Here is a 22165-nt window from a genome sequence, read left to right on the forward strand (position 1 = left end):
AATTAAAAACTGAACATGAAAAACAATGATATATGTATCACACTGTGTATCATTTGTGTATCACATGTATATCCATGTGTGTGAGATACATGCGTGATACATGTTTGATACATGTGTCGCAGAAGAATTTTTTGAACTCGATTTAATTACGAATTTTGATACAAAACCAGTCCAAATCACCTCCAATCTTCCTCAAATTTTATATATTGACTTATCTATATGTTTTCAATGAATTTCAACTATACCCATTGAAAAAGTTCCCTTTTTGGTTAGATTTTTGGAATATTGTATATATTTTTTTGTATTTCATCACCTTATTTGCTACCTCATCCATAAAATTTCCTTTCCGTCTTGCACCTAATGTTGTTAAACATGCTTAAAAATATGGAAGATGATTTTTGCATGTGGTTCTTTGAGAGAAAGAATCTTATTTATTTGATTTTTCAATTTTTATATGTACTTGGCTAATTTTGGTAAGTTTATGACTAATGGCTAGAGGTTGGTAAGTTAAGACTTATTTTGGATATTTGTGTAAGTGTCCCTATTAACTATTCGTAATGAAAAAATACTAATGAATTTGATCTTTCTTATTGCCATATTTACTACTCATAAGGAAGTCAAATAAAACTATAAAAACTAACTCCAAACAATAAAACTTCGATCTTTATTAAAATTATAAAAGTTAACAAAAAATTAACCCTGAGCCAACCCGAGACCAAGGTGTTCCAAGACTTTGACTCGAATGGCCGCAAGTTTCTCATGATAATAAGGCCTCATTTGTTTGCACTTAATGGAGATTTGAATCTTAATCATTCAGATCTCAGACATTAAGTGCGTTTGTTTTTAAATTCTGGGTCTTAACCATTAGATCTCAATCATTAAGTATTTTTTTTACTTCACAACCACTTAACGAGTCTGAATAGGTGTGTATGATTAAGATCTATAGCAAAGATTTATTTTCATTAAGATGCTATCATACACATTCATAACTAATTGCCGCCACCGCTTACCATTATCAACTACTACCACCACCACCATCCTCAACCGTAGCCGCTACCACCCCCACCACCCATCGCCCCCACCACCATCAACCTCAACCATCATCAACCTCAACCATAACCACACACTCACCTAGCTCAACTACCACAACCAACCAACCTATCACCGTCAATAATCATAGTCGGCAATGTCCACCATTATAAATTACCACCACCCACCATCCCCTTACTCAATCACAACCACAACTACCACCACTACCTACCATTATTAACTATCACCATCCACCACCATCACCCTCAATCATAATTGCAATCGCTACCAATTGCCATTAGCTACTGCCTAGAATCACCACTATTAGATTAATTAGTATTTTATTTAAATTTTATATTTATTAATTTTTAAATAACGATAAATTTTATATATTCAGATATTAAAAAAACAAACAGTCTTAATCATTTAGTATTCAGATCTTAATTTATATTTTAATATTAAAATGTGTATTCATATTCAGATGTCTTAATCTTTTAATACACATTTTCATATTTAGATATGTATTTAGATTAAGATGTCTTAATATTTAAAGAAACAAAGGAGGCCTAAAGATATTATTCTTAATTCTCTTAAAAATTAACTTTATTCCTCTTATCTACTTATCAATTCTTCTTAGTCACATGCAACTCACGTGACAGTTCCTAATCTGTCTATTTCTGTAATTATCCTTAATTCCAGGCCTCAATTATCAACTTTTCCACTGCTCTTCTTTTCCACACTTTTGACTAGCTTCTGCTCTTTGATCCTTTTTTTTCTTCTCAAAAAACACGATCAATGGTCCGTACAACTCTCTCTTCTCGATTTCTCTATTTCCAATAATCACCAAATTGCCCCGCAAGTTTTCGATTTGATCAATTTAGGGTTTGATCTTTAGCTGTTCTGATCAGTTTATTAGTGGAAATGAAGATAGTGGATTTGGATGAGTCGTTAATGGAAGGTGATGGCAATTGTATAAATACTGAGAAACGGGTGATTGTTGTTGGTGTTGATGCTAAAAGAGCGTTGGTCGGAGCCGGGGCTCGGATCCTTTTTTACCCGACCCTTTTATACAATGTTTTTCGCAACAAAATTCAATCGGAGTTCAGATGGTGGGATCAAATTGATCAGGTTTGACTTTTTCCTGCGCTTCGTTACAATTTATGTGACATAGTTTGCTCTGCATAGAGTTTTAAGAAAGAAATAAAATTTTGAAACTTGTGGTTTTAAATATGTTATTACTATATAAGCTTAGAAATTTAAAGTTAAATTATTTTTATATATATAAAGTTACTTACTCCATCTCAAATTATCCGTGTGATTTCTAAAAATAGTAATCTCAAATTAATTATTTTTTGGAAGTTCAAGATAAAATAAATTATATTTTTTCTATTTTACCCTTAATAGTAATTATTATTGAAAATTGAGATAGCACATAAATATAGTAAATATTCAATGAAGAGAGATCATAGCTTAAGACATAAATAAGGATAAAATAGTCTAAAATCCCTCCTAATTAATGTTTCTTAAGAGACGTGTAAAAGAGAAATACGACATATAATTTGAGACGGATGGAATATCATTCAAGTTGGTACAGATAAACAAAAAGTGCATCACTTAAATTGGAACAAAGTGAGATAATCTATATGACATAGGTTGACTCTTGCAAACAGAATTTAAGAAAAGAAGGAATACTTTTGAAATAAACTTATGGTTTTAGATATGTCATTAATATTTGTGGGGCTATAAGGTTTTTGAAGTTGTGGTCAGTTTTAAACATAATATTTGTGTAGTTATAAATACTTCTAATTAAGAGTACAATGAGAAGTTTAATATGGAAGGTCTTAAACTTAATATTGGTGTCTAAAAATAGTTCTCATTAAGGATAAAAATGAGAAGTTTAATGTGTAGTAAGGCCTTAAACATAAAAATGAGAAGTTTAATGTGTAGTAAGGCCTTAAACATAAAAATGAGAAGTTTAATGTGTAGTAAGGCCTTAAACATAATATTAGTGTGACGATAAAAGTTTTTAATTTACGATAAAATGAATAGTTTGATGTGTAACAAGACTTTTGAAGTTTGTGGTCTTAAGCATAACATTTGTGTGACTTGTAAAAGCTTCTCATTACAGATAAAATGAGAAGTTTAATGTGTAATAAGATTTTTGAAGCTTGTAATATGGCAAGTCATGTTGAATGTCTACAACAACAACAACCCAGTAGAATCCCACTAGTGGGGTCTGGGGAGGGTAGAGTGTACGCAGACCTTACCTCTACCTTGGAGGGGTATAGAGGCTATTTCGGGGAGACCCTCGGTTCAATAAAAAGGGAGACAGTAGATCCGTAACAATAACAGAAACCAGAAAAATAATATTAGCATCGTAAGGGACAACAACCAAATGGAAGGGCAATTCATGTTGAATGTCTCTTCCTAGTTTTTAGTTGTTTGCCCTTCGCAACTCTGGAGAAGGAATTTGCCTCGCCCTGCTGCCGACCCCCCCAAAATAAATTTATACTAAGCTTAATATGTTAAGGTCGTATGCATTTGTGACTTTGTTTCTTGGTTTATCCAGTTTCTCCTCCTTGGAGCAGTTCCATTTCCCTCGGATGTCCCTCGGTTGAAGCAGCTTGGTGTTGGTGGTGTAATAACGCTGAATGAACCTTATGAAACTTTGGTACCATCATCATTGTACCATGTGAGTGATATCTATATAGAATATCATCCATTTTTCTGTATTTGATTATTGTAATTTGTAATCAAGTATCGTTAATTGGATAGCTATCGGTAGTCATTATAGGACTGGTACATTGTCTTTAAGCTTTTTCTTCCTGGAAAGCTTTCAGACAAGGATGTTCATTTCTTATATAGCTCAGTTTTGAATTGCTATGGAGCTTTTTTGTTGTAGTTTGTGTGTGCATATTGCAAGTTATCATTTTTTGTTTTTAGTCTGAAGTCTGAAATTAGTGTTGTGTTATTTGCCCCAAAAAAGAAGTATTCTTTGTTGCCAATGGCATGATACAATCTTCAGGGAGTTGCTCTGAATATCCACAATGACATTTTGACACATCCTCTGTCGGTAGGTAGTAAGAATTTCTATCCTTGACACTTTTCTGATCTCATTCAGTATCAATCAGTAAGTGTTTCTCTCTTCTGATATTCCAGTATCCACTATCTGAGGTAGACTAGGGTTCCAGCACCTTTCGTTGTGTTACATAAAGAGATGAAGCAGCTTCTCCCCTCTCGCCCATTCCTGAGCCTACATTGCACTGTAGAGGGCGACATCTGCGAGAAATTCAATGATAACCTTTGCAATTTGTTTGATTCTTTCTTTTCCAACTTAATCTGATATTGTTGATAATGGGTCGCAGAAATGTGTTTCCAGTTAAAGCATGTAGAGAACTTACTTTTTTGAGGGAAAAAGTCAAAAGAGTTGTCATTATTCATAGTTTTATTTCTTTAGGTGTATTTACATCTCTTTTACTCTGTGATTTCAGGCCCATGGGATAGACCATCTCGTTATTCCTACCAGAGATTATCTTTTTGCACCCTCTTTCGTGGATATAAACCGAGCAGTAGATTTTATTCGCAGTGAGTGATTGTTGTTTAAATATCTTCTCTGTCATACTGTGGCTTTTCCTCACTTATTTGCTTTTTTGTTGCAGGGAATGCGTCCATTGGCCAGACTACATATGTACATTGCAAAGCCGGAAGGGGAAGGAGCACAACCATTGTGCTGTGCTATTTGGTAGTTGCCTTTACCTAATATAAAGCCATTTGTTTTCTGTGAGGATAATGCTTTTCAGGCAAGCTAATTTAGTACTCCCTCTATTCTAATTTATGAATGATGCCTTTCTATATTAAAAAACAATTTGACTTCAAACTTCCTAGTTTACCTTTAATAAGTTGATTTATAGCCACACAAATATCTATGACTTATTTTAGGTCACAAGTTTCTTGAGTCTTTCCTTGTTTCTTAAACCTTGTGTCTAGTCAAAGTGCATCACATAAAATGGGACCGAGGGAGTAATTTTTTTACTTTCAACACTTTTAGCGATCTTTGGATTGTGTAAAGGGTTGATGCATTCACTAATTTAGGTGGAATATAAGCACATGACTCCTCGTGCTGCCCTGGAATTTGTTCGCTCCAGAAGACCTAGAGTTTTATTGGCTCCTTCTCAGTGGAAGGTAAAGAAGAATCTTTGAGTTACTTACCTGCTCCACTGGTGCAACATAGGATATTTATCTGCACGTTAATATATCTATGTTAAACAGGCTGTTCAAGAATTCAAGCAGCAAAGAATGGCATCTTCTGCGCTCTCTAGTGATGCTGTATTGATCACTAAAGCAGATCTTGAAGGATATCATAGTTCTTCGGATGATAGTCATGGCAAGGAACTAGCCCTTGTGCCTCGAATAGCAAGAACACAGCCGATGATAGCTAGATTATCCTGCCTCTTTGCATCCTTGAAAGTATCAGGTGGTTGTGGACCTGTTACCAGGCAACTGACCGAGGCACGTGCCTGCTAATCGCACACTCATCAGCAGCAGCTACCTTGTACAGAAGACCACTGCTAAAATAAGGTCAGAAAGAGTTTTATATCTTTGAATCTGTGCTTCAGAGTGAACATCAAGGGATTATGAATAGAAAAAAAAAACAGTTGAAGAGTCCTTCAACATTGTGTAAACATGTACAGAGTATGACTTTTGTTTTTATTTGTAAATATTGCATAATTATACTCTTCCCATAAGAAAGGGCTTGAATACAGACTTATTCTGAGAGTGGATTAAGCACACTACCAGCAAACAGTAATACCTTTGTTTTATCATCTCTAATTAGGAAGAGAAACAGACCAGCAACAAAGTCTACTTTCACTTCTCCCAATTGCCTTAGTCTCTTAACATAAGATCCCAGTTTTACTTCTCCTTATTTCTATCCCTTTCCCTCACCCCATGTGGGGGGCGGTTAAAGTTGAAGAATGTCAATGTTAAGATTGCGCGGAAACAAAAAATAATAATAATAATTAAAGAGTACTACAACAACAACATACCTATTATATTCCCACAAGTAGGGTTTGGGGAGGGTAGTATGTACGTATTCCTTATCCCTACGTTGTGAAGGTATAGTATAAGCAGTGACGAAGTCAGGAAATTCAACAAGGGTGTTTAAATATTTGCCAGTGGGTTAAGTAAGGGTGTTCAAAACCTATTTTTAATCAATAACAAGTAATATTTTACCTTATACGAAGTATAATTTTCCGGCAAAGGGTGGTCAGTTGACCACCCTTGGTTGCACGTAGCTTCGCCCGTGAGTATAAGTATATGTTCATAAGTTGTATTCCTGGAGCTAAAAGATAAAAGGTATAGTATGACACATAGATAAATCCAAAAAAAAAAAGAATAATAATAATTATTATTATTATTGTTATTGTTATTGTTATTGTTATTATTATTGTTATTGTTATTATAGAAAGATTTAATAATGAAATTGTTACTTCTGGTGTCCTAGTTTCACAATCAATTCAACACATCACCTCAAAGTGTGTGTTGGTTGGAGACTCATATGAATTAGCTGTTAGATTATTATTTTTATCTTTATTAATACTACTTTGTTGTGCGTGTATTCCTATCCGTGAGTATAATTCGTCTCTAACATTACACTTAAAAGCTAAGGTGGGTAATAAGGTGATTTCGATATTAAGTTACCAAGAGTGTACCAAAAATTACATTTGATAGTTTCTTTTCTTTTTACACAAATAATACAAGTGAAATCTAATGCACTGGAGTTCTACTTGTCAAAGCGTTGAAATCCAGCAATGATTTTAGGTAGGGTTATTTTTGTCCAAATATTTTACCGTGTGAAAGAGTGGCTAAATGCTAGTAATAGCTTTTTAAATACCGGCTAAGTTCTAACAAGATGTGTATGTGGATTGGATTGGATTGGTTTGGTTTTTATCACAATCAAACCAAACCAACTATATCGATTTGGATTGGTTCGTTTTGTCGGATTTTTCGGATTTTTTTGTTACATGAATATTATTTTAATCTTACTTTGTTAAATTTTTTATAAGTAAATATATGTTTTGAAAAAATTGACAAACATATGATCTATTAATATATTTTTATGGGAGAATTTTTTTAGTAATATATGATAGTTAATTTTTTAGTTGTCTGACAATAATTTTTCGTTCATGTACACTTTCAAGGTTAACTGAATTTAATAATTAAGCATAAAAATCAATATGATACTTATATAATGATATATTCTATTTAATTTTAAATTATCAAAATACCACATTCGAAAAAGATATATAAATTTAATAGATCCTGACATATTAATATGAAAGAACAAAGAGATTGACGCATTTCACTAACACTTGATAAGAAATTGATCATACAACTCATTTTTTTTTAAGTTAATAAAAATAGAGCACTTCATATTTAACTAAGTATTACATTCCATAAGGGAATCGCAAATATTTTTTAGACATTTCTTAAAGAAAATTTTATGAAAAGTCTTAAAAGTATATATAAAAATTATATATGTATGTGTCGGTTTGGTTCAGATTTTTTTACTCAATACCAAACCTAATTGAATTTTTTAATCGGTTTGGTTTGACTTTTCGATTTAGTGCGATTTTTCGGTTCAGTTTGTACACCCCTAACTCTAATAACCGGGGTTAAAAGTGGCTATGCCAACTAATTTTTTTCTGTTTTTCCTTTTGTAAAACCAAAATGATAATTGACCCGTCGATCAATTAGTACAAGAACAGTATCTTATCTTATATTCCTATGCCGGCCAACACTGAAGTTTGTACCTTTTCCGAACCTTCTTAAAACTCAGATTTTTGTTTCTTCTTTTAAATCATTATTGTTGTTGTTATACTAAATTGTTATCTTTATACATGTGATATATTATTGTAGTGTCTCGACCATGAAATATTTTTTGTCCATCTTTTTCAACTGATTTTCTTCCAATCATCTGGAAACATTAATTTGTAAACTCAAAATCCGTCTATTAAAAACTGATCTCTTTACCGTTATAAAGTAAGAGTAAGGTCTACATACACTCTACTCCCAGACCCCATTACGAGAAAATTACACAGGGTTTGTAGTTGTTTAAACCCCAAAACCCCCATATCAAAGTAACGATACCCCTCCATCTACACCATACTATTTGTTGTCTTTTATATTAAACGTGACCAAGAAGACAGTTTACTTTTTTTATTTAAGAAAATTAGTCTTTAATAATCTTTCAAGAGGTGGCTTTAATAGATAAATTCCTATATTTGGTAATTTATAATTCTATATCTAAAAATGAGAAATTATAAATTTAAAGGTGAAATGAGTGCAACCATATAGTCCGAACACACTTAGTTGTCTGCAATTCTATATCTAAAAATGAGATATTATGAATCCATGGTAGAATTTCAAATCATGCAGCAGTAATACCTCTAATGTCATGTAATCAAACGTTGAAGAAAGCTGAATAAATTACTAACTTTATACACAAAAATCATGTGCCAAAATGCTGCTTATCAAAGCTTGATAGAGCTGATTTATCTATAGTATGTAACCTCCTTTATTTTTCACAAGTTACGGCCGCACGCTAAAATTTCGAAATGGCTAAAAAATGACAGCATGAAAGTCTTGATCGTACTTTGTAGCTGAAAGTGTTTTATTTGGAATGGAACCTGCTGCTGACTGCATCATAACTCGGGAGGGAAAGAACTGCGATTTTGAAGTAAAATGAGCAAACGCAAAGGATCAGATAAAGGTTCAAAGAAAACTAAAAAAAGTCAACCCGGTGCACTAAGTTCCCGCTATGCGCGGGGTCCAGGGAAGGGCCGGACCACAAGGGTCTATTGTACGCAACCTTATCCTACATTTTTGCAAAAGGCTGTTTCCACGGCTCGAACCCGTAACCTCCTGGTCACATGGCGGCAACTTTACCAGTTACGTCAAGACTCCCCTTCAAAGGTTCAAAGAGAACTAATAATTGAAAAAGGATTTACCATCTCCATAAGATGCCATGGTCAGAGGCGACGAAATTAGCTTATGTGCAACGGAAGCAATATCTTTTGCTGAAACTGCATCAATAGCTTTCAAGAAATGCTCCACTGGTTTCCTGAGGACCCAGAAGCAATAAGCATAGAAAAACTTAAGTACTAACTCTCGTCAATTTCCACTAAACAATTGGGTCAGAGGTGCAATGATCATAGATCAGGAGGAGAATATAAAATGGAAAGTGAAAAAACCTAAGTACTTCACATCCTACTCAAACTTTTACATGAAATTTCTACACCTCACTTTACAGACGCCACTTCATTGGATGCGCATAGAAAGAAAGTTGGTCTATATCTCTCAAAAAAAATCATTTTTGGGACAATGGAAGGAATACATTAAATCTTATCTTGGTCCGCACACGTTCAACCTCCAACTTTGTAGCAAATAAAATAAAACTAGTAATAATTTTGATCTCTTACAGTCGAACACAACTCATCGCTCATTATAATGATAAATAATCAGGCCATCTGAAAACCTCCCAACCTAAGGCAAAATGGGTCTTTATATGGATGTTGAATTTTTTAATATGTAGAGAACAAAGCCTGCATGCAAAGTTCCCTCAGATTTTCTTGAAAAGGGATATAATGGGAAGGGAGATTTTTTGACTAGCCTGTTCAATGGAAGGATCAAGGTACACCGCCTAATCTATTTATTAGGTGGCATCAGTTTCTCAGATTCAACAAATATAATATTGACAATCTGCAAGAGACTTCAAGTGAACAACCCGATTCAGAGCAGCAAACTTCTTTAAATAATTAAGTCAGCAAAGTAAACGTTAGAAACAAGTGTATACCTCTCTCCATATGTCAAAAGTTGTCTGCCAATATCTTCTGATGCAACCATCTACAAGTCAGATATCAGCAGTAAGCACATATATTTTACAACAATATGTCCGGCAAATCCAAGCCAATGCAGTATAGGAGTTTGTGCTAGAGTTACATACCCGAGATTCCAAGTTCATAAGAATGGCAGATTTTGTTGACTGTTTAGCACGGTCTAGCTGTACCTGGTCAACTGCGTGAAACGAGTAGACGCAAAGGCCACAAAATAATAATCAGTAACAGGAAAATGGAGATGGAATAATTGCATTGGTACATCGGTGGAGTTCTTTAACTTGAAAGGAGTACAGTCCTTCCTCTCGGAAAGTAAGAACATTAGGTAGAAAACTTAACATAGCTTCAGGGAAGCAAAATAACAGTTCAGAATTATAATTCAAACCTTCTCCAGGGCTGGCTATTGCAACAAGCTCCTTAACTGCCACATCAACAGCTTGTGGCCCAAAATCAGAGGTCTGATAGCACAAACACCCAAAAGAAAGAAAGATTTACAGTTTAGAAGTCACTATTTCATGTAGAAGTAACATAACATAAATCATCAAAAGTGCTTCACAGCCAGAATTCTGCTGCAATATGCAATCGGAAGTCACCCACATATATAGCAAAACAATAGAGAAACAAGGGTTCAATTCATTTTCACACAACAAAATCTACGTGTGCAGTACGGTCCACTTAAATCAAAGAGGAAACATCTACCTAACAGCAATAAAACAGCTATTAGGGATATCCTGCCAATATCGGCACTTTTGGGTTATATGGACATAGTTTGGAAAACCCTATGCCTGTGCATTCCTGTTGTTAAGACCATGATTCTATATCTCGGTATCTCAAACACACTTCTAGTTAGATCACACTTACAAGACAATTTAGACCAGAGGTGCAATGTGCATTCCGAAGATTGATTTTCAGCAAACTAGACCTCTAACCTATATTTTCAGTTGACGGTTTCTTATTAATCATGAAGAAACATTTCTCGCAGAACAGTCTCAAGTGGTTCATGTCACTTTTGGTAGAGAAAACTGGAACGTAAATAAAAAATATCTTTTGATAAATAAACCAAAAAAAGACTCTTGACAAGAAAAATGAACTTTCAAAAGAAAAAACCTCTTTTACCCATCAACAATCCCCCGCCACCCAAAACAATGGTTCGGTTGGGGTTTTTTTTTTTGAGGGGGGGAAGAGAAAATTAATGTACTCAAACAACGGATATGTATTGGACATTGGATATAGTTAGTCAAATTAAAGAAACAGAACCTAGCAACACAGATATGCATTGGGCATAGAATGTAGTTAGTCACATTAGGATCTGGAAACATCAAGTCACGCATAATGACGAGATAATTCAAATGATAAATACTACCCTATCCTGAAAGGTAGGAGGGGAAAGGGAAAAGAAGGAAAAGGGTCTGAGTGAATTTTTTTTTTCTGTGATAAGGTAAAGGTTTATTAATTGATGTGCCAAGATGGTACCAAGGAAAAACAAGACTGCTGGGAATATCCATACAGTCAGTTACAACATCACCCTAATAGTTCCAGAAAATCCATATATTGATCCACACTACCAATGAGACTACTCTTACACCAAAGAAACAAATTATTCAAACACTTAATTTTTTACTCTAGCAATATGATCTCTCTGCCCATCAAAACAAGCTCTATTTCTCTCTAGCTAAATAGTCCAGAATATTGACAGAGGTATGGTTAAATGAAACTGATGTCTAAGAGAGAGAAACAACCTCGAATTAACAGATTAAACATTTAATATAAAGAATGACATAGGAATTGAAAGCATTGCATCTTTGCATGAAACAAAGATGGGGATAGATGAGCAATAATGAGAGCATCTACATAGGCGTTTACCGTAGTTGCTTGAATTCCAAATAATCCGGTGTCATTATAAATGCTGCTGAATGCAGAGAATGCTTGAATCTGAGGGTACTGATTCAAGACACGAAGATCTGCTCATCATTGTGGAAAAATCAAAATAAGCATGTGAATGGGAAAACTAGGAGAAAATCACATTTCCATCACTAAGCGAGTAAAAATACAATTCAATTTTGGGGCAGAATAGTCAACCAGTACATATCCATCTGATTACCAAAATATTGCCAAACAGCTGAATCTAATTTATTAATTTGTGAGTGCCAAATGGATATGCATCCTTTGTGTTTAAGTAAATGGTAAACACGCTTGTCTATAGAAACAGGGCAGGCTATGTCGACCAGACTCCATAAGAAGACACAATGGAGTCCCAATAGAATGAACTGCGAACCACTTGCAATCGAAGGGAGACATGTGAATTGAGACTCACTTGCAATTGATGCAGAGATCCATCACCCGGTCTGGGTTCAGAAAATGTACGGGAATTCTTGACCTCTTTTGAATTTTTTGAGGAAAAAACGAAGGGATGGTAGGACAATAAGGGGAAGACGACAACAGTGCCACCAAAGAAGGGCCAACAATTCTGCCGCTAGAGGACAGAAAGGAGTTGCAGCAGAATGTCACCTGGCCTACACGATAGTGCTCATGAGGACAGTATTTTATTTTTTTTATTTTTTTATAAGTACTCAAGAGGACATTGTTGCTCAGTGACAGCAACATTTAGAGTGAACTGCAAACCACTTGCAATCGAAGGGAGACTTGTGAATTGAGACTCACTTGCAATTGATGCAGAGATTCATCATTCCGTCTGGGTTCAGAAAATGTTTGGGAAATTTCTTGACATCTCTTTTGAAGTTTTGGAGAAAAAAACAAAGAAAGGCCGTGGAACTGAAAGGCAAAGAAAGGCCAGAAACATCGGAGAATGAGATCATCTCATTGAAAAGGCAAAAAGGGATGGAACTCAGGAGAATGAGATCATCTCTAAATCATGATGGGACTAGGGAGAGGAAGCCAGGAACATCGGCGTCTTCAAAAAGTTGAATATGGAGCTGAAGATGGCCGTGGAACTGAAAGGCTCTCAATGATCCCAATAAAAGAGTTACGGTGAAATCAGCAGTGCAAAAATGCAAATTGTCAATCGTCTGCCAAGATAAGGTGAACATTACGATTGCACAAAGATTACAGGGTTGTCTTTGGACGAAGTGTACATTTTTTAGTTCCACAGAAGCCACCAAGTGCATACAGCAGCATGTTAACTTTGATCTGGTTGTCTTTGGACGAAGTAGAAAGAAAACTTGGGAAGTGATTAAGTGAATCTACTCTGTGTTTTTCAGTTGATAGGAACACAGAAATTGGTGGGCTTTTGAGAGCATCGAGAAGTCGATCTGGAGCTAGAAAGAGCTCCTTCATTTGGGCAGAACTTTTGGATAGCTTGAAGCTGTATGATATGTATTTTAGATTTTGAAGACCCTTATTGGGGCTATCATTTATACAACAACAACATACCCAGTATTATCCCACATCGTGAGGTCTGGGGAGTTAGTGTGTACGCAGACCTTACCCCTACCTTGTGAGGATAGAGGGGCTATCATTTATGAAATATTGAAATTATATTGAAATTAAAGAACAGAAGTAAAAAATATGAGAAAAACTTACATAATCTTGAGTACATCCCTTTTCCAGGACCTCCAGCTGAGAAAGATCCACCTCCTCCCATAAGCATCTGTTAAATCCTCAAAATTAATATTTCCATTCCAAAACCACATCCCGCCCGCAGACAAACAAGGAAAACCATACTGTAAAATCAGACGAATGTTGCAAACTATCAAAGCATAAAAAAAACAAGTTTTTCTAATCTTTTAATTCATGATACATATTAATTAAATTCCTTAGTTCCTGATTATATGTGTAATACCAAGTAATCTTCTTCCAAGCACAGACTAACATATGGACATTCATCTCTCTTTTTCAGATTGATGAATGTAGACATATATGCATACGTTCCCTAAAAGTTTGTCGAAATTTATGAGATTATATTAATAGATTTCAAAGACACATGAAGTTTTCCTCCTGTAATCATTAAGGAAAAGATAAGCCGCATTTTATAGGGCTGAAGGTAAAGTAGCGTGAAATGAGAGGTGGTCGTTGTGCTAAGGGGTTTTACAAATGGGTAATGACTTGATAAGATTTAAGCTTAGAAGAGACTAGAAACTCAATGGAAATTAAAGGAAGAAGGGAAGAAAATGCAAACTGTAGGAATCTGTTCTATGTTTACGGCTGGAATTGCATTACTCAATCTTAAAAAGCAAAAAAGATGTTGAATCAGATATTATCTTGTTAGCATTAGAATGTTATTTATAAGCTCTAACGACAAATCCTACTCCTTAAAGGGTCAATAAACCAAGTGTTAAAAAACAATACTACTTTGACTGACACCTCTAAACAAACTGAATATTGCCAAAATATGACAAGACTCCACAAACAAACTAAACGAAAATCTTGCAATCCAAACAGCAAAGAGTTAACAGTTTAATTGAAACTTAAGTACCTGAAGAACTGTTAAAGTCATTGATTCCTTTTCAGACATCCAGCCACCAGGAACTTCAAAAGCAAGGGAAAAATGGGTCATCTGGTTTCAGAGGGGGCATAGGAACATGTTAGACACATAACTCAACACATATGTAAAGAGGGAGAGAGAGAGAGAGAGAGAGAGAGAGAGAGAGAGAAAAGAGACATTTCAGAGACACACCTCTGCATCAGCTTGACGGCGGTAATCTCCTCCGACATACACAGGTTTCGGCACCTCAGAAACAGCCACCTTAGGTAAATCAGACAGAAGAGGTTCTGCAATTTTTAACAATTCTCCATGTTCAACACCAGATGCAGCAAGAACCATTCGAGGAGCAGTATAATTCTCCTGTAAGAAGGAAAACCAGTTTAAAAAAGAAATGTTTCTCCGCAAAAGTAAGCAGTAAAAAGTGGATATAGGATGTTCAGTGTAAGGAAATCAGGGTTTTAACACTCACAGCTACAAACTGTTCCAGCACTGTGCTATTCAACCTGTTTACCGTAGCTTCTGTGGCCATCAGAGAATTCCCATATGGACCAGCGTAACCGGCAGAATGAACTGCCTCCAAAAGCAAGTGCTGAGGGTTTTTGGAGTACTCACTAATCTCAGCTTTAACCTTCTCAAGCTGCAAAGGCGAATATTATTCTCAGAAAAATAATATGACAGCAGTTTCAAGGAAATGCCAGGATGACAGAGAAGAGGGAAACCTGTTCAGTAACTTCCCAATCCAGGAATGCAGGATTTCTAACACAGTCAACAAGCATCTCCACCATTTGTGGTACATAAGTTTTCAAAGCATCATAAGTGTAGATCATATGCTCTCGTGAGGCTGAAGCTGTTACATTACCACCAATTGCTTCAATTTCTCGTACAATACGCAAGTGGCTCCGGTTTAATGTGCTTTTGAAGGCCATGCGTTCCAAGAGGTGTGTCACTCCATATGAAGCTGGTGTCTCGTAAATAGAGCCACAGTCAACATATAGGCCGATTGAGGCAGCAGGGTTCTGAACTCAATAAATTAGAACCATTATTAGAAATTGCAGTAAAGATAATCCAACGTTCATCCGATTATACAACCAAAAAAAAAATATATATATATATATAGAGTAGCTCATACCGCTGATGTTTCAGAGGCCACTTTGAGACCATTGGCGAGAGTTGTTATCTGGGTCTTTCCAGGTTCAACATAATCAGGTAATGGTGGTGAGAGTTTAACATCATTAAGGGGGAAGTCCAAGGGAGGCTGTTGACTCGACTTTTCACCGGTTAGCCAACTAAAAATGCCCCCAGATGGCTTGGTTGCAACAGCAGTTGAACTTGAAAATCTTGTCAAGACCCTGTTGACTTGACGTGCCTACAAAATAGTTTTAATCATTCAGAACATGTGCAAACTATTGGTTATATTTTCATGAAGTTGATAGCAAAACCTTACATCAAAATGCGATCAAAGAGAAAGTACGAATCCAACTCCAACTTTCTTTTCTTTTTATATTACTAATGAATATGGTAACCAACATCTACACTACACCCAACCCATATCCCCAAGAGTCAACAGTGATCCTTCCCCAATTTTACTCCCTTTGGTTGGTGACTCGAACCACCGACCCCAAGGTTGGAGGTGGAGGCTGGAAGGCGCTTTCCATTTTTTTTTTAAAAAAATTATTAATATTTAGTGGGATGGGGAATATTACATTGGTGGGATTTGATCCCTCACCACATAGTGAAGGATGAGGGGCTCACACAAAGTGGTTTACCCTCCAACCTCCAACCCTGACGCTTTCCACTTGAGTGCTCCTCCCTTATTATATGTTCTTTTTTTTATGACGGTGCTGTCTACGCCAGCTGCTTGCACCTCGACTATTCCATCAGGTACCTGCTACCTCCCACCAGTACAGATACCGGGTAATACTGCCCACCAAGTCTTAGGCGGATGGGAGCGCCCCTCACTTATTGTATCAAAATACACTAAAACCAGCACCACGTTCAAAAATTTAACTATTCCATAGTCTAATTTGAGCTACTTAGAGGCAAGACTAGCATAAAAACTTCATCTTTTTTTAATCAATTTCCCTCTATTCAACTATTACTTCATAAATGCCCCCAAATTCTTTTCAAAATTCCAATTTGACCATAAAATGATATCTTTTTGTATATCCCAGAGCAGTACAGTAAATTCCCAGCTGTAATCCAAAGAAGCAAAACAGAGAAATGAAATTCAACCTAACATACATGATTAAAAGTCAATATAATAATAAATCCATACAAATAGATTAATAAAGCAACAGAACGCAGATAAAAACTGACCTAATATCAGATCCAGAGATCCAACAAGACTAAAAAACCATTTATTTTTAAAAAAAGATCGAGTACAATAAACGCAGAACCTAATCAGTAATTTTTTTACCTTAAACATTACACAATAAAACCATTGCCCAAAAAAGATTTACCTTTTCATTGACATACAGTTTTTATATATAACTTCTAATATAATAATTTTATATATGTGCTTTTTTTGGGGGGGGGGGGAGGCGGAGGAGGGGGGGGTGACCTTAAGAGAGCTGAGGCGAGAAGATGCGATTCTGTACATGATTGACTGTGACGATCGGAAAACTCCTAAAAGATGAGGAACAGTTCGTTTTCTGTAGAATTTTCAATTATAGTTTCAGTGATGAAAGCTGCGGAGAAGAAGAGCTAAGTTTGTTTATTGGGCATTGGAATTGGACAACGTTTGAGAATGTAACCCAATGGGCTCTTCACTCTTAAATGAGGTAGGAATTGCACCTGATAGCCTATTTTATTACATGTGCTATTTAAGTTCTATCCAGTTTTTCTGGAGTATTTAAATTAAAGCCAGTGTTGGCAAAATTCCGACAATTCTTAGGACGCTGGTTTAAGAAATTTCTTCAATTTAAAGAAAAAAAAATTAATAAAAGAAAGTAGGTCGCCTGTGGTACATACGACCTGCAGCTCAAAAATTTATCCCCTCTTTCATATGACAAAATGAACTTGTTATCTTATAATGGGAAAATATTCAAATTCGCCAATGTATACTATACATATGCCAAAGTTGTTCTATTTCTCCATATGCCGAAATTGTTCAAATTTGCTATTTGTCACACTTTTAGTTTATTCGTAACTTTGTTCGATAGCAAATTATCTCACATTCATCTTGCTATTAACGGAACTCCAACCTGAAATGTGTGTACTTCACATTTCATATTCTTTTAGAGAAAAAATCCAAATTTACCCCTCATTTTTTTACTATGATTTAAAATAAGGGTGGCAAAATGGACAGGTTGGGCTGAATTTGGGCGAGTCAAAATGGGTTAGATCAATAAATAGGTTATTGCCCAACACAGCCCAAAGTGTACTTGGGCTAACATGAACTGGATCAAGATGGGTTAAATAATGGGTCATAGCCCAACCCGCCCAACTTGACCAATATTTTAGAACCATGTTCATCTTGCATAAACAAAGTCTTTTACCTTTTATACATAGGTGTATAAAAGGTAAATAAATATCATTAGTATTTTAAGAATCAAAATATATTTTCTTAAATAACAAATTAGTATTTAAAATGTGTAAGTTGAAAAATATTCTGCGAGTGGGGTGGGTGGGTGGTGTAGAAAAAACGGAAAAAACGAAAATAGAAAATTGAAAATACAAAAAAAAGTAAAAAAAAAATTCGAGAAGGGTTTGGGTGGGTGAGTGGTACAGAAAATTAAAAATGCAAAACAAAAACAAAAAAACAATTGCGGGTGGGGGTGGGGGTGGGGTGGGTGATAAATAAGTAAATTTCTAGATAAGTTGGGTTGATATCGGTCAAAAAAGGTTGATTCAGTTTTTAACTTTTTCTCCTCTTTCTCCCTTCTGAAAGATTCGTCCTTAATATTATTTCTAGGTAATTTCTTTGACATTGACTACAAATTTTGGTTCGATTGACCGGGATTAGGCAGTCAATTCATTTAATTGGATCAGCGTCAAGATTGGTGATCGCATTTTCAATTCAAAATTATTTTGGAGATTTTGTGTGAAGATTTTGTGAGTTTCATTCACCTTGGTGCATTTCAATCTTCACCCATCAGCTGTGAGAATTAAATTCCCCCAAATTCACTGTGATTTCCCAATTTGTTGCTCTCTCTGATTTGTTGCTTTGAAAATCCAAGAAAGGGAAAAGTTCGTCGTTGTTGATTATCTGCGTTTCCGATTTTGGTCAAGGAGATAATAAGAGAAACTCCAATTGTCATCTTCATAATCATCTTCAATCTATTTCTTCTCTGCCACTTTCATCAAGATTCTCGATTTCCATAAACATATCAGATTTACCATTAATAAATAGAATATCAAGAAACAGAGATTATTTATGGGTTTTGGCTCTACATCAGAGAATCAAAAAAGACTGTCATTTTCTTTAGCATCTTGAAGAGGACAAGAATTACTCTGCGATTGAATTACATCCCTCATTGCTGCAATACAGGTTCTATTATTCCTCTCTTGTCTTGATATTTTAATAGTTTGATATTTTAGCGTAATTGTATCCCCTTGCATGCCTATTTTGTTCTTGAATCTTTAGTTAGTATTTTCCCTAACATTGTCAAATTAATTGCATTAGTGATAGCTTTGCCTACTTATTTATATTGTTATTTACCTGTTTACATCGATATTTTGAATCTTTATTTCATATATCCTTTGGAACCTTTAGTTGTAGATTATAGCCCCCTTTAGCTATTGTATTGTATTTCTCCACCTATTTTTATATCCTTTAGTTGTAGATTATAATTCCTTTAGTCCTCTTGTTTTATTTCTTCACCTGTTTGTCTGACCTTCAGTTGTAGATTATAGTTTCCGTTAGTTCTTTTATTTTTATTTCTTCACTTGTTTTGCGACCTTTAGTGGTAGATTATTTTTCGGTAATTCATATTATTTTTGTCGCTTATTTTCGGGATAGTGCTTGCGTAATGACTCGTAGATTATAGTGGCCTTGGTGAACGATGGTAGGGTAAGGTCTTGTCCTCGGAGGTGTCAGTGCGGGGGAGGGGGTAAGGGGGTAAGAGGGCTAAGGGAGCTACTAGGCCGAGAGTGGGGTCTTGGAACATAGGAACTTTGACTGGAAAATCTGTAGAGTTAGCGAAAATTCTCGAAAAAAGGAAGATTAATATAGTTTTTGTACATGAGACTAGGTGAGCAGGAGATAAGGCGCGGGATGTGGGTAGTTTCAAACTTTGGTATTCTGGGGAGGGGGGGCAAGAACGGGGTAGGTATCCTGCTTGATAAGGACCTCCGTTAACTAGTAGTGGATGTTAGGAGGGTGAATGACATGCTAATGACTATTAAGCTAGTTGTCAGAGGTTTTACTTTGAACATAATCAGTGTGTACGCACCCCAGGCAGGCTTGGATGAGGAAGTCAAGAGGTGTTTCTGGGAGGAGTTGGATGAGATGGTGCGTGGAATCCTGCACACCGATAAGCTTTTCATAGGAGGAGATTTCAACGGCCACATTGGAGCGACGTTTGGGGGGGGGGGAGGTATGATGATGTGCATGGTGGCTTTGGTTTTGGAGATAGAAACGGAGGAGGAACGTCTTTGCTGGACTTTGCTAGAGCATTTTATTTGGTGATAGCAAACTCGAGTTTCCCGAATAAGAGGGAGCACTTGGTCACCTTCTGGAGTTCGGTGGTCGAGACTCAGATTGATTATTTACTCTGCAAGAAGTCCGATAGAGGTCTTTGCACAGATTGCAAGGTCATCCCGAGTGAGAACCTCTCGACCCTTCATACGCTCATAGTCATGGACTTTGAGATCACGAGGAAGAGGATGAAGAGGGCGATGTATAGCCAACATAGGATCAAGTTGGGATCCTTGACGCAAGCTAAAGCGCATGAGTTGGGGGCCAAGCTAGTGGCTATGGGGGCTTGGAGGTGCAGTGGGGACGCAAGAACTATGTGGACCACGACTGCGCAATGTATTAGGGAAGCTGTGAGAGAGGAATTAGGGGTCTCAAAGGGTTACTCTGGTGGTCACAAGAGAGACTGGTGGTGGAATGGAGAGGTGCAAAGAAAAGTAAAAACCAAGAAAGTAACGTATCTGAAGCTAGTGGAAAGTGTAGACGAAGAAGAGGAGAGGGTGAATAGGGAGCATTATAAGCTGGCTAAGAACGAGGCAAAGTTCGTAGTTACGACAGCCAAAACTGCAGCTTTTAGTTGTTTGCATGAGGAACTCGAGGGCCGAGGTGGGGATAAAAGGTTGTTCAGGTTAGCCAAGGCACGAGAAAGGAAGGCGCGAGACTTGGACCAAGTGAAGTGCATCAAGGACAAAGAAGGTAGAGTTTTGTTCGATGAGGGGCTTATCCATCGAAGATGGCAGACCTACTTCCATAGTCTCTTGAACGATGAGGGGGACATGAGCATTGTCCTGGGTGATTTGGAAATCTCCGAGAATCGTTGTGACTTTAGGTATTGTAGGCGGATTAGAGTTGATGAAGTTGAGGGGGTTATGCGTAAGATGAGCAGGGCAAAACGATAAGGCCGGATGAATCCCGGTGGAGTTTTGGAAGAGTACGGGCAAGGCAGGCTTGGAGTGGCTTACTAGGTTATTTAATGTCATTTTTAAAACGAAGAAGATGCCCGGAGAGTGGAGGTGGAGCACGATGGTTCCTGTATACAAGAACAAGGGTGATATCCAAAATTGCAATAAATATCGGGGTATCAAGCTGCTTAGCCATACTATGAAAGTTTGGGAGAGAGTGGTAGAGCTAAGGGCGATGAGGAGTGTGTCTATTTTTGCGAACCAGTTTAGGTTTATGCCGGAGCGTTTGACAACAAAAGTCATCCACCTTGTTAGGAGATTGATGGAGCAGTATAAGAAGAGAAAGAAGGACTTGCATATAGTGTTCATCTACTTAGAAAAGGCATACGATAAAGTTCCGAGAGAGGTTTTGTGGAGATGTTTGGAGGCTATAGGTGTACCTGTTGCCCACTTCAGGTTGATTAAGGACATGTATGATGGAATAAAGACCCGAGTGAGGACGGTGTGTGGGGACTCAGATCATTTTCCGATTATGATGAGGTCGCATCAGGGGTCAGCACTCAGCCTTTTTTTGTTTGATATGGTGATGGATGTACTGACGCGCCACATCCAAGGGGAGGTGCCGTGGTGCATGCTATTTGAAGATGATATTGTATTGATTGACGAGACGCGAGACGGTGTGAACGCACAATTAGAAGTATGGAGGCAGACTCTGGAATCTAAAGGTTTCAAGTTGAGAAGAACCAAGACAGAATACTTAGAGTGTAAGTTCAGTGGCGAGACTCAAGGAGGGGAAGGGGGAGGTGAGGCTGGACTCGCAGGTCATCCCTAGGAGAGGGAGTTTTAAGTACCTTGGGTCTATTATTCAGGAGGGTGGGGAGATTGATGAAGATATCACACATCGTATTGGGGCGGGATGAATGAAATGGAGACTCGCTTCCGGTGTTTTGTGTGACAAGAAGATTCCACCGAAACATAAGGGTAATTTCTACAGAGTGGTGGTCAGACCAACAATATTGTATGGAGCTGAGTGTTGGCCAGTCAAGATCGCTCATGTCCAGAAGAAGAAGGTAGCATAGATGAGGATGTTGAGATGGATGTGCGGGCACACCACGTTATATAGGATCATAAATGAGGTTATTCGTGACAAGGTGGGTGTGGCCCCTATTGAGGAAAAGATGCGGGAAACACGATTTAGGTAGTTTGGTCATGTAAAGAGGAGGAGCACAGACGCCCCGGTGAGGAGGTGTGATAGGTTGATATT

General features: G+C 36.8%; 3 protein-coding genes across 3 annotated transcripts; 2 read left to right on the forward strand and 1 right to left on the reverse strand.

Annotated features, from left to right (window-relative positions):
• The first annotated feature begins 1735 nt into the window (after positions 1-1735).
• Positions 1736-5805, forward strand: LOC104093033 (phosphatidylglycerophosphate phosphatase PTPMT2). The gene is made up of 6 exons (XM_009598741.4): positions 1736-2157; positions 3599-3721; positions 4521-4614; positions 4689-4771; positions 5122-5211; positions 5299-5805. The coding sequence occupies exons 1-6, from the start codon at positions 1951-1953 to the stop codon at positions 5551-5553; spliced, it is 852 nt and encodes a 283-aa protein (XP_009597036.1). The 5' UTR covers positions 1736-1950; the 3' UTR covers positions 5554-5805.
• Positions 5806-8498: 2693 nt separating this feature from the next.
• On the reverse strand, positions 8499-17087 carry LOC104093032 (mitochondrial-processing peptidase subunit alpha). The gene is made up of 13 exons (XM_009598740.3): positions 16925-17087; positions 15494-15730; positions 15084-15380; positions 14834-15001; positions 14557-14724; positions 14356-14436; positions 13464-13530; positions 11787-11884; positions 10309-10381; positions 10034-10104; positions 9884-9933; positions 9039-9151; positions 8499-8754 (listed from the first exon to the last, which is right to left on the reverse strand). The coding sequence occupies exons 1-13, from the start codon at positions 16961-16963 to the stop codon at positions 8702-8704; spliced, it is 1515 nt and encodes a 504-aa protein (XP_009597035.1). The 5' UTR covers positions 16964-17087; the 3' UTR covers positions 8499-8701.
• A 2612-nt stretch (positions 17088-19699) lies between these two features.
• Positions 19700-20898, forward strand: LOC138893557 (uncharacterized). The gene is made up of 2 exons (XM_070178183.1): positions 19700-19901; positions 19997-20898. Exons 1-2 carry the CDS (start codon positions 19700-19702, stop codon positions 20896-20898), a joined length of 1104 nt encoding a protein of 367 aa, XP_070034284.1.
• Positions 20899-22165: the final 1267 nt, after the last annotated feature.

Source organism: Nicotiana tomentosiformis, chromosome 6, assembly GCF_000390325.3.
Source record: "Nicotiana tomentosiformis chromosome 6, ASM39032v3, whole genome shotgun sequence".
Lineage (NCBI taxonomy): Eukaryota > Viridiplantae > Streptophyta > Magnoliopsida > Solanales > Solanaceae > Nicotiana > Nicotiana tomentosiformis.